General features: G+C 37.7%; 1 protein-coding gene and 1 non-coding gene across 3 annotated transcripts in view; one reads left to right on the forward strand and one right to left on the reverse strand.

The window, feature by feature from the left end:
• Positions 1–1145: 1145 nt before the first annotated feature.
• The window catches only part of CPQ (carboxypeptidase Q), a 341853-nt gene continuing 328708 nt past the window's right edge, over positions 1146–14290 (reverse strand). The window contains exon 9 of one of the 2 annotated variants that reach the window (XM_070392147.1): positions 1146–1716. In XM_070392147.1, the coding sequence (XP_070248248.1) occupies positions 1553–1716 (164 nt within the window). In that variant the 3' untranslated portion in view covers positions 1146–1552. The remainder of the gene's footprint in view (positions 1717–14290) is intronic. The other variant, XM_070392148.1, reaches the window with a different exon arrangement.
• Positions 2094–2260, forward strand: LOC138993617 (small nucleolar RNA SNORA67). Its single transcript, XR_011468328.1, has one exon. It is a non-coding gene; the product is annotated as a small nucleolar RNA SNORA67 (small nucleolar RNA).

Consider the following 14290-nt stretch of genomic DNA (forward strand, 5'->3'; position numbering starts at 1 on the left):
GAATTTAGGTTTGACACATTCTGCAAATTTTCTCAAAGAGAAAGATGGTTAATGTTCTGCACATCTCTCTTCATGCCTTCACTTAGTTTTTGTCTAATATTCTTTACCTGTTAACCAGTTAGTTCATATATTTAAGAAAGTGTTTCTCAAAGATGTTTTTCAGCATGTTTCAGTATAAGGCTCAGAGGACTAGTCTGCTACTTTGCCAGAAATTAAAGAATTTCCTATGTATTTCAATCATTGTAATTATTACCATTAATAAAACTGATACTCTGTCTTCTTCTAGGAATTCAATTACATGTATATTAGACCATTTGATATCCAGTTACAGGTTTATTAGACCAACATACATGTTAGCTCACAAATCTTGGGTGATTCATTCTGGTGTTTGTTTTTCTTCACTCTTTTTTCTCCGAGTGTGTTAGTTTGTATAAATTTTATTGGCCTATTTTCAAGTTCATTAATTTTTTTCTCAGTCTTTTCCAGTCTGCTGATAAGTCAATAAGGAAGTTCTTCATCTCTGATGATGTATTTTTTATTTTAGTATTTGCATTTGACTCTATTTTGAAGTTTTTATCTCTGTTAAAAATATTTTTCTGTTCATGTATGTTGTCCACTTTTCCCACTAGATCTTTAACATATTGATCATAGTTATGTTAAAGTCCCACTTTGATAGTTCCAATATCTGGATTATCTCTTAGTCTAGTTCTCTTACTTGCTTTAATCCTTGATAATGAGTTTTTTTACTTATTTATTTGCATTTTTTGGTGTGTCTCGTAATTTTTTATTGAATACTGGGCATTGGGAATTGTGTGTGAAAAAATAGTAGCAGTTGTTCCCAGAGTGGATTTGACTCACTATTTTTGCTCTGTGGAATCCTGTAAATATTATTTAGCCCCTCTGGTCCTTAGTACTTTTATCAGCAAATGTGAATAAGCCCCAACTTCATAAAATATTGTGTAAAATATATAAAACAAAAATATAGTGTAATTATTTATCTGGTGACAAACTCTAGTACTGTTCTTTAATAAGGCACTGAAACTATATATACTTGACTTTCTTCCTAAATGGTGACATTTTTTTCTCATAATTAAAAAAATCCATATCTTTGTAAATATACAAATTAGAAAGCCAAATGCCTCTATACATTCCATTAATTCCATTCAATTGTGTATTCCTCTAATCCTTCAATAAATAAAATAAACAAATTAGTGTCACATATCTGATTTAATGTTCATAAATACACTTATAAAAATTAGAGTATTTCTAGTTCCAGTATTCTACTTTAAAAGCAGAAATAGTATTTTTTTACAGGTGGTATAAAGAAATGCCTCCACTGTGATCCCTACCATATACTGATTTTATGAATCATTCCTTATTTTATAAACAGAGGATGTGGAAAGTATCAGAAAAGGTAGTAATAGCATGAAAAACTGTGTTTTTTGAAAATGAATCAGATGAAATTGTTAGGTGAAGAAGGGCTTCCTGAAGCTGAAGACCCAGGACTCCTGGCTAGAAAGGGCCAAGGTGCTGGCCCTGTTTCTTGTTCTTGCTAGGACCTAGGCAGCATTTCTTCCATGTCTGCAACGACGTAAGAGACAACAGCCCAAACAGCAGCAGCAACATTCATCTGCTTTGGATCCATGGCGGTCATGGTGTCTCCACGGGAGTGATGGAAGGAGAAATATTTATATAAGTCGTCAAGTAGACTGGCGCCTGGGGAGAAAAGAGGACGAATTCTTAGTGAAGGATTTTGACAAAAACTGCTGCATAGCTGCTCAGAAACCACTGCCACTCCTTTTTGCTTCATTCTTGCCTGCTCCTACTCTCTCCAGGCCACAAAGGCAAAATACTTTCCCAGCCTCTCTTGCAGCAATTAAGTGGCCACGTGACACCATTCTGACTACTGGGATATGAGTGGAAGGCCATAGGAAGGTTCTAGGAAAGTCTTTACTGACAAAAGTCTCAGGCAAAAACCCTAATGATACATGAAAGGTAGATGAGGAGTTTGAAGTTACCTGAGACAAGAAGCCCAAACACTAACAATGGCAGAGTGGAAAGCCAGAGGGGCCTGGATTTAGAAAACATTGCTAACCCAAGGATCAAGTTCCTAATATCAGTTTGAGTAACTGATACCAAAGTCTTCATATTTATAAAACGCTTCAGGAAAGTAGCAACTTGGAATAGAATCTGGCATGCCTCAGGTTTTCAGGGGAGGTGATACATCATTTCCTTGGCCTTCCTTTGGCTGCCTACATGTACACTAAAGTCCCAAGTTCCTTCTGGGTGGCTTATGCCCTCTTCTCACTCACGTGCTGAAGCTGTAAAAAAAAAAAAAATTCTCTCTCTCTCTCTCTCTCTCTCTCTCTCTCTCTCTCTCTCTCTCTCTCTATATATATATATATATATATATATATATATATAACGACAGTGTCTTTTTTTGTATCTGCAAGGATGCAAATTCTGTACCTCCCTGGATACAAAAGAAGGTCAGCACTCCTTTGCTCAAGTTTTCCCTCTCAAATCATTAATTTACTTTCCGTGAAATTCCCTGGCAACCTCCAAGGGCACCAGCAGGAGTCTCTGCCCTACTTGGAAGCTTTCTTCTCACTCAAGTGAAGCTTTTCTCTTGTTTCAGCGGTGGATTGGAGCCTCAACGAATCGTTGCTAGCTCATATTCATCCTTCAGAATTCACTGGGTCCATTTTATGGACTCCAATTGTAGTGGTTTAGCCTCTGGTTTACTGTTTTATGAAATATACACACACAAGGTTGTAGAGAACATAAATGTGTATTATAAAGTACATAATTCAATGCAAGAAAGATATTACTAGTATCTTCAAAGCCTATTTCATGAGCCCATGTCCACCCCCGGGCCCCATTCTCACCACCTGTAGATACTTTCCTCCTTCCAGCGGTCACTATGCTGTCGTGCTTCTGTGTTAATTTTGTTAAGTGTGTGTGTGTGTGCGCGTGTGTGTGTGTGTGTGTAATATATATATATATATATAAAAGTATCTGCCTTTTGAACCATATACTACACATATATTTTTGTGGCTTGGTTTTTTTGCTCAATCATATGTAAAATTTGCTGTTGTATATAGCTGTAGTATTTTCATTTTTTATTGATGTACTATCTCATTTATTTACCCATTTCCTTGACAATGGGCATTTACATTGTTTCCAGTTTTCTGTTATTATATGCTGCTATCAGCATTCTCTAGGGTCTAAATATAGGACTGGAATTGCTGAGTTATGTGGTATGTGTGTGTTTAATTTTATCATGCAATTCCAAAATGTTTTCCTTTGTTATTTATACTTTCACTGTCAATATATGAGTCTTTCTTTTGCTTCATATCCTCTCTAGCACTTGGTATTATCAAGCTAATTTTTGCTAACTGGTGTGAAATAGCATCTTATAATTTAATAAGATGGTTTTAATTTTAGAAAGCAACAGTAATGAAAATTCTGTGGTATTGCCATAGGGAAAGATAAGGTGGTTTTAATTTTTAAAATTAAATTTTTAAAATTATAAGGTTGTTTTAATTTTAAAAACTGTTGAGATTGGGTATGTTTATATATATATATTTGGTCAATTATGTTTTTTGTGAACTATCTGTGCCTTTGCCCATTTTTTAATTGATTTGTCTTTTCTTATTCATTTGTAGTTCTTGACATACAGTATTTTAGATACTAAACTTTTGTTAGCATTATGTCCATAATTTCCCATTTTGTGGCTCTTTTTACTCTGATGAATATTCTTACTTTTAATGCAGTTGAATTTATGAATCTTTTCATGCATGATTTTCACTTTTACACCTTAAGAAATCCTCCTTAACCTAATATCATAAATAAAAGTGAAAAACAAAACTTTAAAAGTTTTATTACATCAGAGAATATAAGTTCTTCATCCATTTAAAATTGGAATTGATTTTTTGCATATAGTAGGCTTTATTTTTCATTTGTTCCAGCAGAATATACTGACTTAGTACATCTTTTTTCTACACTGATCTGCAATATCAATTTTACAATATATCAAGTTTCCTTATATGTGTGGGTGTATTTTGGGGCTTTCTAATTTTGTTCCATTGGTCTATTAGTCTTTCCCTGTGGCAATACCACAGAATTTTCATTACTGTTGCTTTCTAAGCCTTGTTTCTTCTCTTCCCTCTCCTTCAGAAGTGTCATACTATTCTTGACCATTTGCTGTTCCAGATAATGTTTAGAATCATCTATATATATAAAAGCCTAAGCAACCCTTACAACTGGACAATAGCTATGATACACACTGACCACCAGGGGACAGACACTCAATGAAGGAGCTGCCCCTGGTGGTCAGTGTGCTCCCTTAGCCAACCTTCTGTGGCTGGCCAACCTCCCACAGTCCCTCCCCCTGGCCGGTCCCAATTGCTGGCCAGGCCAAGGGACCCCATCCATGCACGAATTCATGCACCGGGCCTCTAGTTTAAAATATTACAAAACATTTTTGAATTTTGATGGGGAATTATATTAATCTATATGTCAATTTTGGAAAAATTAACATATTTGATTAGGATACGGTTTTCTTATTCATGAAAATGGTGTGTTTCTGTTCAAGTTTTCTATAATGTCTCTACAGTTTTGTAATACAGTTTTGCATACCTTTTGTTAGTTTTCTCCATGGTTTCTACATTTTGCTAATTGTAAATTACACATTTTTAAAAATTTTGCACTTCCTGTTTGTAGCTATTCATTTTTAGCATCAAAGATATCTCTGATTCATAAATTGGCACATGTTCCTTTATTTTCCTACACCGTGGGATAGTTTGTATAAGATTAGAATGATTCATTTCTTGGCTATTTTGTAGAATTCCTTACAAAACCATCTAAGTCTGATTTTTTTTTGGTAAAAAAATTAATGATTCACTATTACCTTGATTATTGGGTGATTCAAGTTTTGTATTTCTTCTTGAATTAACTTTGGGAGTTACATATTTTAGGTATTTATGAGCTTTGACCAAATATTCAAAATGATCATAAAGTGGTTAATAATATCCTGTTTTTATCTTTTTATTGGGGTGACAATGGTCAACATGAACATATAGGTTTCAGGTGTAGGTTTCTATGTTATAAGATCTGCATATTGCACCATGTGCTCACTATATATATATATATATATATATATATATATATATATATATATATATATTTGTTAAATGTCTGCAGCATCTTATCTCTAGGGATGCCATTTTTTTTTTCTTCCTGACATTGGTTATTGGTGTCTTTTCTCTTTTTTTTGTTCATCAATCTTGCCAGCAGCTTGTCAGCTGTATTAGTCTTTTGAACAACAACAAAAAGAACACAATTTTGGTGTTTTTTTTTAAAAATAATTTCTATTATATAGTTTTTCTATCATTGATTTATACTCTTATTTCTATTATTCCCTTCCTTCTTTTTTTTGGGTTTATTCTCTTTTCTCTAACTTCCTGAGTTGAATGCCCAGTCTATTACTTTACAGACCGTCTTTGTCTCTAGCATAAGAAGTAAGGCTACAGTCTTGGCTCTGATACTGCTTTACTATCTATATCCTACAGTTCAGATGAGTATTTTCATGATTATTCAGTTCTAAATATTTACTAATTCTCTGCTTTTTTCTTTGATTCGTGTGTTAAAATGTGTTTGTCAATTTTCAAAAGTATGGGGTCTCCTTAATTATTTTTCATTATTTCTAATTTAACTGTTAGGGAATGTGGACTGTACGATACAAATTCTTTGAATTTTGTTGAGGTTTTTCTCTATGGGCTTTGTCTGATCCATTTTTATAAATGTTCCATGTGTTGAAAAGAATGTGTTTTCCGTATATTGCATATGTCCACTAGATCAAGCTTGTTAATTGTGTTCTTCAAATCTTCTAACTCCTTACTGATTTATTATCTATTTGATCTATCAATTTTGAGAGAGATGTGTGAAAATGCCCCTCTGTGATTTTGGATGTGATAATTGTTCTTACAGTTCCGACAATTTCTTTTTAACACATTTCAAAGTTATGCTGTTAGGAGCACACATATTTAGAATTGCATCTTCCTGGTCAATTGAACATCTTTATTAATATGTAGTCATCCCCTTCATTTGTGGGAATGCTCATTATCTTGAAGTCTGGTTTTTCCTGATATTCAAGACAGCCACCCCTGCTTCCTTCTGCAGAGTATTAGCCCAGTATGACTTTACACATTTTAGTTGAAGTCTTTCTTTGTCCTTACGTTTTTAGGGGTTTCTCTTATAAATATTTTAAAATTGAATTTTAAAAATCTAGTCTAGAAATCTTTTATTTCGAACTGCAGAGTATAAATCATTTATGTAGATTGTGATTATTGTTATATTGGATTCATTTACATCATTTTAGTTTTTGCTTTATATTTGTTTAGTTTTCTACCTTTCTCACATTACTAGTTTGGAAGTTATAGACTTTGTTTCAATTCTGTCAGAGACTTTAGAAATCATAGCTCACATATTCATCTTAATAAATTTAAAGTTGATCAATATCGTATATTAGGTCATTAGGGTCCCATATTGTGTCTTCTATCCCACATGCACTCACTATCTATTAAAACACACATTCTAGAAAAACAGAGATTGGCTGAGACCCTCACACAAATGTTAGGCTTTAGAATTTCCTAACCCCTATAGATTCTCACTTTGTCATTTTTTTTATCTCTAAAGACTCCCCTTACTTTGCCTCTTGCTAAGCCACACAGGGCAAGGAATCTATGTATGAACTTCTGGTCTACCACATTGCCAGAGCTCTCCTCTCCCAATCCTTTACTTCCTGTGCATGGATTAGACACTTCATTGTTCCTGAGCCCTCTGTTGCCTCAGGATGCTAACTTTTCCCTAGCCCAACCCAAGTTTTAAAATCTTTGTACCAAGGTTTTCCCTACCTATCCCCACAGACTTCTTGCTCTGGAGTAGAACTGGACATATTTTACACTGAGGTCAGCCCTGATGCTATTAAACACACCACAAACCAGTGAGGTGAAAAAGAAGTATAAAATAAAGCTCAACTATCAACCTTGACAATTAATGGCTCAAATATCCAAAACAGGATGTATAAAGCTGCCAATTCCTATCAAACCCTTCACACGTGTTGAGGAGGCTTCTTCCTCTTCACTGATTTTTCTTTCTAAATGAATAAAACATGTTTTCTGTGAGCCAAGGAGCTCAGAAAGAGTAGGATCTCACCATCACCCAGTCTGATAACATAAACCCTTCAGTTAGTGGAGCCAAGGTCCACAAATGTTCATAAGGCTCAATTCAATTCAATTGGATAAATACTAACACCACAGTCTCTACTCTCAAAAGCTTATTCTGTAGTGTGGCAGAGAAAATGTATCCACAAGTAGTGATAATGGAGCCAGAATATACTGAGTGCTACCAGGGAAGGCCAAAGAAATGGTGGATAGCTCATGTCGTTAAATGCCCACATCTCACACCTAGACCAGGTCCCCGTGCTGATGCTCTCCTTACTTCTCGTGTCATGATCTTCACTGTCCTTTCTTAAAATTGATTATTTCACATATGTTTTTCACACTATATGTAAGCTCCCGAAGGCAAGGCCTGTATTTTGTTCCCCACTCTGTCACCAGTGCCTAAAACATAGCACCAAATAGAAGATGAATGCCTACATGTTGAGTGGACAACACTGTGGTGACTGCCCAGAGTGGGGGTGGTGGAGGAGGAGGGTGTCAGGGAAATAAACAGTGGTGGGCGGAGATTTGACTTGGGATGGTGAACACAATACAGTGTACAGATGATGTGTTATAGATTGTACAAATGAAACCTGTATAATTTTGTTACCAGTGTCAGCCCAATAAATTCAATAAAAAAGGTAAAAAATGTAGTCAGGGTGAAAAAAACACACACAATAAGGGATGATGAAGTACCCCAGGGCTAGCAACAAAGACAGCCTTTACCACACGTATGTCTAAAAGGGAAAAGAAGCAAGCAGCTCTAACTGCAGTTACAGCTGTAGGAGAGGGTCACCAGGGAGGCCAGGTGTCTATAGAAGCAGGGAACCAGTCCCCTGCTGTGGCTCCCTTATCCTACGGGCCTCCCTTTGGCCAAACCCAATCATAAACCTGAGGGCAAGTGTGACTTGTTAATGCAGTCCATAACAGTAAGCCTCCAGGGGCACAGTATAGGGTAGAGAAAGGCGAAAATGATAAAAAGCGCAAAAGAGAATATCCAGTGCAAGTGCTTGGGGTGGCAACAGACGCTCCAGCGGAATAGCGTATGAGAGCATTCCAGTTTCAGTGATGTGGGGAGTAGCAGGTTAATTATTGGCAGATTAAGTTGGTAACCAACTGTGGAAGGTCCTAAATATGAGGCTGGAAATAGACTAAATGTAAATGGGGACCCATGGGGGACCCATGGGCAGGAAGGTGGGAGACTGGAACTGCTCCTTAGGAAAGCGCTCCAGAGAAACAAGGAGGCCCACAGAGGTGAGGAGACAGCTGGGGAAGTTAGTTTTGGGTACAGGTAACAAGGACCAAGGCCAACTGATGACATTCCAGCCTCTGAAATGCTCGGGAAAGCATGTGGCCGAAGATAACCGAACTTCCCAATGCAAAGGCCAGAATCCATATTAAAACCAGCAGTCTCTTGATGCCATGAGCTCACAGCAGACCCAGGGAGACCAATGTGGGGGTTTGCTTTGGTAGTAGCTGGAAGCATTTAAACCGAAACCATGACATTTCAGAAATAGTTGAAGCTGGTGCAGACCATATGCTTCCTGGATCCCAGAGAGTATCAGGTGGATGTAAAATTCACGTACAAGTGAAGGAGCTTAAAGAACAGAAGCCACGGAGGGGTGGATGGAAGATGAATCAGAATTGTGGCGGTCAAGAGGCAGGAAGAACCTTTAATTCCAACAGAGTGTGGCTCACTTAGGGCTGTTTTTCTCCCATTCCGTGCTTCTTAAAGACACTGCCTGACAGAAAAGGCTCCAAATTCTGTATTGAAAAAAATAGAGGCAAGAAATATTTGTGCATGCCCCCTTCAGGCCTCGGAAATTCCCTTTCTGTCTCAGACGGAAAGAACTTGACTGTCAGATGGGTGGGAATTTGGCTGCCTCCCTGTAGAACTAGTGACTTAAGAAAGGCATTTCCTTAGAGATCATCTAAGTTCCCCTGAACGTTTTACAAAACTAAAACAATTCCAGAAAATCCAATATCACCAACGAGAATGCTGATAACCACAGGAGATACGCGGGTGGGCCTGTTGGCTGCTTTGCAGCTTTGTCTGTGCAATTCCAAGGAGACGTTTTATCAGTGACAGCTACTGATCTAAAAGACCGGCGCTGAGGGAGAGCCTGCATTTCAGTTTCTGAGAGCTCCTGACATCCAGAGTGGGGGGAATGCTGGCTGACCCCAGGGATGAATTGCACGGTGTCTTTTGACAGGTGGATGAGCTCTGAACAGGGAATTATCAAATGCTTCTTAGAAACAGGAAGCTGGCAAGAAGGAGCCTGTTCTGAAGGCTCAAATTCACATCCTGGAAACGAACTACAGCACGAAGAGGGCAGTTCACAGTTAGGAACTGGTTGGTAAGGGAGGCTTAGCATTTAAGGATGTGCAGACATATCCTTAGTTTGCCAGTCAAGGAGAAGTTGGACCTAGGTGGGGAGATTTAGCTTAGAGAAGACAGGGGTTGGAATCACACAGGCCTGGGTTCAAATTCACTCTTCTGCTAAATAACTCGGTGACTTTGGGCAAATTATGGAAAGCCATTTAGCCTTAATTTCCTCACTTATGAAATAGGGCTTCTGATACCCGACTTTCAAGATGCTTAGTAGGCACTCAATTAATTTAATTATAGATGTTACATAACCAGGAAGATGATCAATTAAATACAATTGAAGGACTTAAAATTCTAACTTAACAAATCAAAGTTCTGACAATTGTTCTTCAAGATGAGACAGCTGGACTGTGAGGTATACTCTGTATGACCACATTTCCATCCTGGTTTGGATTATTTTTCTTTCTCCTCCTCCCCTTCCCCCTTCTTCCCTCTCCTCTCTAAAGCTTTTTTTGTAAACATTCATCTCAGAAAATATTTTCCAGCTGTGTGACCGGGTGATGATGGTCCAGAGAATATTGTAAGAAATAACCAACATGCCCCATATTGTTCTCGCAGATTCCAATCTTCACAGAGAGATCCCAGTAATGACTGGTCTGTGCGGGATATGGGAAAAAGATTGAATACCTGCTAATTCCTGGAGAGATGGGTGGGTAATACACAAAAGTTTCTCACAGCCCCCTGCTATTGTACGTTGACCCATTCACAGAGTTAGGAGGGTTTTCATGTACACAAATTAAGCAATTTGTGTTATGTGAAGTTTTTGAAAGACATTTGAAAACTTTGAAAGTTTACATTCAAGCCTGTTATTTCAGTGCATACATTGGATGCTGCAAAGTTGCATAAAGAATGCACTCACAGGCAAGCAGCTGTGGAAAATCCATTTCTCCTTTATAAACATCTTGAACGGTCTGGCGTGTGCAATTTAATTGCAATAGAATGTATTACAGACAGTCCCCCAATCATAATAGTTGTGGGGTTAGAAAAATATTATGGTCGTAACTTAGACCCTGCAAGAAAACTTGGTCTCTCTAGAATCTAAGAAATCTAAAAATACATTTAAAATTTAATTACAATTATTATTTTTTTCAGCAACATTATCAAATAAAAAACGCCATTACCAAAACAATTAGAAAATCAGTTCATGGAATTTGTAGACATTTAATATGTCTTTTTAAAAGGGGCAGTTTTATCCCTACTGCATTAAATCTCATTGAAAATCAGAGTGAAAAGCAGTTAATTAAAAGCTTCAAAACCCATAGTTCCCCAGAAGAGAAAGCAACGGATAAGAGGGAAAAGAAGAAACAGTAAAACAAAGAAAAGGACAGGAAAGGAAATGGAAAATATCCCCGATGAAAACTCCACGGCAAGCATTATAATTTTAATTTCTAAACTCTCAACCTACCCAAGCATCTCCAAGCCTGTGCTAAAAAGTTTCAGATGTGCTACTAAGCCCCTGAACCCTCTCTCTCTTCAGAAAACTTGGAGAAGCTGCTGGGATAATTTTCACTGTGTAGTTTGGGTCAACACCAATATACTTGGAGAACCTCCAGCTCACATGTACCTGAACTCTGTGATAATGAGTCATCTTTCCATGAGGCTGAAGAACTGTATGGCAACAGTAAGACTAATCACTAATACTCGCAGTTGGGACTAAGGCTATTTGTTGATTGCTTCCTGTGTGCCTACAGCTTTTTGGAGATTATTTCATTAAATTCTCCCAGTGACCCCATAAGAAAGGGGATTATGTGTCATTAACAAATGGGAAATAGATTTCAGTAACTTGTCTAAGGTTATACAGTAGGAAATGGTAGAGATAGGATTCAGGTATCTTTGATCTCAAAACCATGCTCCTAACTGATTTTCTGTACTTTTTCTCACTGCCCTATCCCAGGAAATCTATAATTACTTTTTTCCCCCAGTGGAAACTATTGGCATGACTCACTCCATTTGTTGCTCTGGTCCCCCCATCCCCATTTTCACCTCATGACAAGCGGATGGAAATTCAAGTTGCAGTTATCTTGGGCCATAAAACAGAGTGTAGACTTGAATTATATTCACACAGTGGACTCAGGCAGCCTAGGGTTATGTATCAGAAGATGAACAGCAGAGCCCTGCCTGACACCAAGGCCCCACCACTGGCTGGGCTACACTTTGCAGGGACTGGCAGTCCTCGTCGTTGCTGGCCATTCTATCTAAAACCCACTTCTCTCTCTGATCACTCAGTATTCCCCTTACCCTACTGTTTTCTTTTTCATAAGACTTTTTACTACCTAAAACTGTATTATTCTTGTAATGGTCTTAATATTTTCTGTCTGTCTTTCCCATTAAATGTAAGCTCCATAAGAGCAGGGACTTTGTCTCCCTAATCCCCAATGCCTGGCACATAGTAGATACTCAATAAATATTTGTTGAATCAATTTGTTGGATAAAGGAAAGAGTTAAATATCTAATGGGGCAAAAGCAAAAAGTACATCCTACTTTCTGGGGTTTCTATTCTGTACCCTTGCCTTGTGGAATGACAAGTAGAACTATGCAATATGTTCCTATACCTTTCATCATTGGTATGGAAATTACCCACAACTTGAAAATAAGGCAAAAAGGTGGGCAGTACATACTTTCAATGTCATTCAGGGGAAAGTCCACTCAAAGGTTATCTAGGAGAATGTACTTAGATTGACTCACAGCTTACTATTGATTAAAGGTTCTAGACTTAGTGAAGTAAAACATAAATTTTTATCTAGTAGGGATGAAAATGATTTCTTTCCCATGGGCAGATAATCTCAAAAGTTAGCTTATTGTCCTCTAAGACATTAGCCAGTTTCATCTAACCTAACAATCTTATTCTAGTATTTCTTTATTAAATTACATAAACCTAATTTCTCAAATGCTCTGTAAATTGGTGTTAATGTCTGATCCCATCATTAATTATTTGACATGTGCTTATTTTATATTTGCATGAAATTCATGATGTTACCTTTTATATAAATACTAGAGGCCTGGTGCATGAATTCATGTATGGGTGTGGTCCAGCCAGCCCACCCCCATAGGGGCCCATTGGGCCCAGGCTGGCTGAGGGGAGGGGCTGCGGGTGGTTGGCTGGCCAATTGGGGCCCGTATCAGGCTGGTTGGCTGCCCCAGTACACATCATAGCCACTGCTTGTTCCAGTCACTGGGCTTTTATATATATAGATATATGTCTTTGTGTAAAATATTAGGTTTGTCCTTAACATCCACCCACCCACCCATCCCGTAATATCCTTCTTTCTTTCTTGACTTGACTCACACCTTTCACATGGAAGTCATGATTTTTTGTTTTAGAACATTATAATTTAATAGCATCCATACAAACCTTGAATAATTGCATTCATATGTGATAGGGCCTTTATACTTGAGTGCAAAATTTCACGTATGAGTATGTGTATTCCTTGCTTCATATAGAGCTATTAAGAAACACCCACACAACTCGCTCCTTCTACCTGGTTTTGCAAGACTAATTGACATTGACATTTCTTCTGAGAGGGGTAATTTTGAGCCTTACTCATGTTTATTTATCAGTTTCAGTTTATTATTCTCCCTTTGTCCATTCAGAACTTATTGCCCACTCTTCTTTCCTAGCTTGATGTCAATAAAGTTCCCACCTGTCTGAGCCAGGGTGACTCCTTTAATAGCACCCTCCTTAATGCCTTTCTGCAGTTCTCTCCATACCTGAGGGCTGATGCTCACTAGAAAACATCAGTAAAAATTGTTTCCGACAGAGCACACTGTGAGAATATTCAATGCATATGGCTCTTTGACTTGCAAAGACTCTAAAGATTATTTCCAGGGTGGAGTTTCTAATGCAATCCTTAAAATCATCATGTTTTTTAAATAATTGTGTTTAAATGGACAGATTTTTATTTCTGGCTATAGATACAAAAAGGTGACAAGGCTGTCGTGCAGTAGAAGGCAGGTGTTAGCAGATGTAAACCTGTCATTCATTCTTTCAGCAAACAGACAAAGGAATGGACAAGCTGGACATATTGCATGGGCAGGCTATTCTATACCTCCTTCCCATACTGTACAGTGATAATTCTGTCAAGCTGGTTGAATGACCTGGTAGAGCAGGAGTCCCAATTTTGTCACCCACTGTTAAATGATTGTTTTTTTGGCCGACAGGTTGATAGGGATATGTTCATTCCTAAGAGAGGTCACAAGGGAGACGCTATGAACATCTGACCAGTGATTCTCACTTCCACATGTCCAGGCTAATGGATTTATAAAATCCAAGGTCGATTATTAAGCACTTAAGCACATAGTTATAGGGGGAAAGAAATCATGGCTTTTGTAAGAGGAAGCCTTGGCTTGTTTTTCCAATCTTTATAATATTTAAAAAGGTAAATGTTGTGAGCAAGGTCAAGGAAGGTACTTTACTGACAGTCAAAAATATTGAGTTGTTGTGGGGTTGAAGGGAATGTGAATAGAAAAATAACTGGCAATGAGACAAAGAATAGAAACAGCAGTGATTTCTCTACAAAGAGGTCCACCTGAGGATTTGTATCACTTGGATAGTCTTGAGAACCCGAGAAGGCTCTTCCAGCTACCTGGATCTCCATTATGCCCCCAATAAATAGGACTGGTTAACACTGTCGCCTTCAAAGCTGATGAAGCCACACTGGGTTACATATTGAAATGAGAC

This window comes from Myotis yumanensis, unplaced genomic scaffold (assembly GCF_028538775.1).
Source record: "Myotis yumanensis isolate MYYU_CA2020_CCGP unplaced genomic scaffold, mMyoYum1.0.hap1 SCAF_15, whole genome shotgun sequence".
In the NCBI taxonomy this organism is placed as follows: Eukaryota; Metazoa; Chordata; class Mammalia; order Chiroptera; family Vespertilionidae; genus Myotis; species Myotis yumanensis.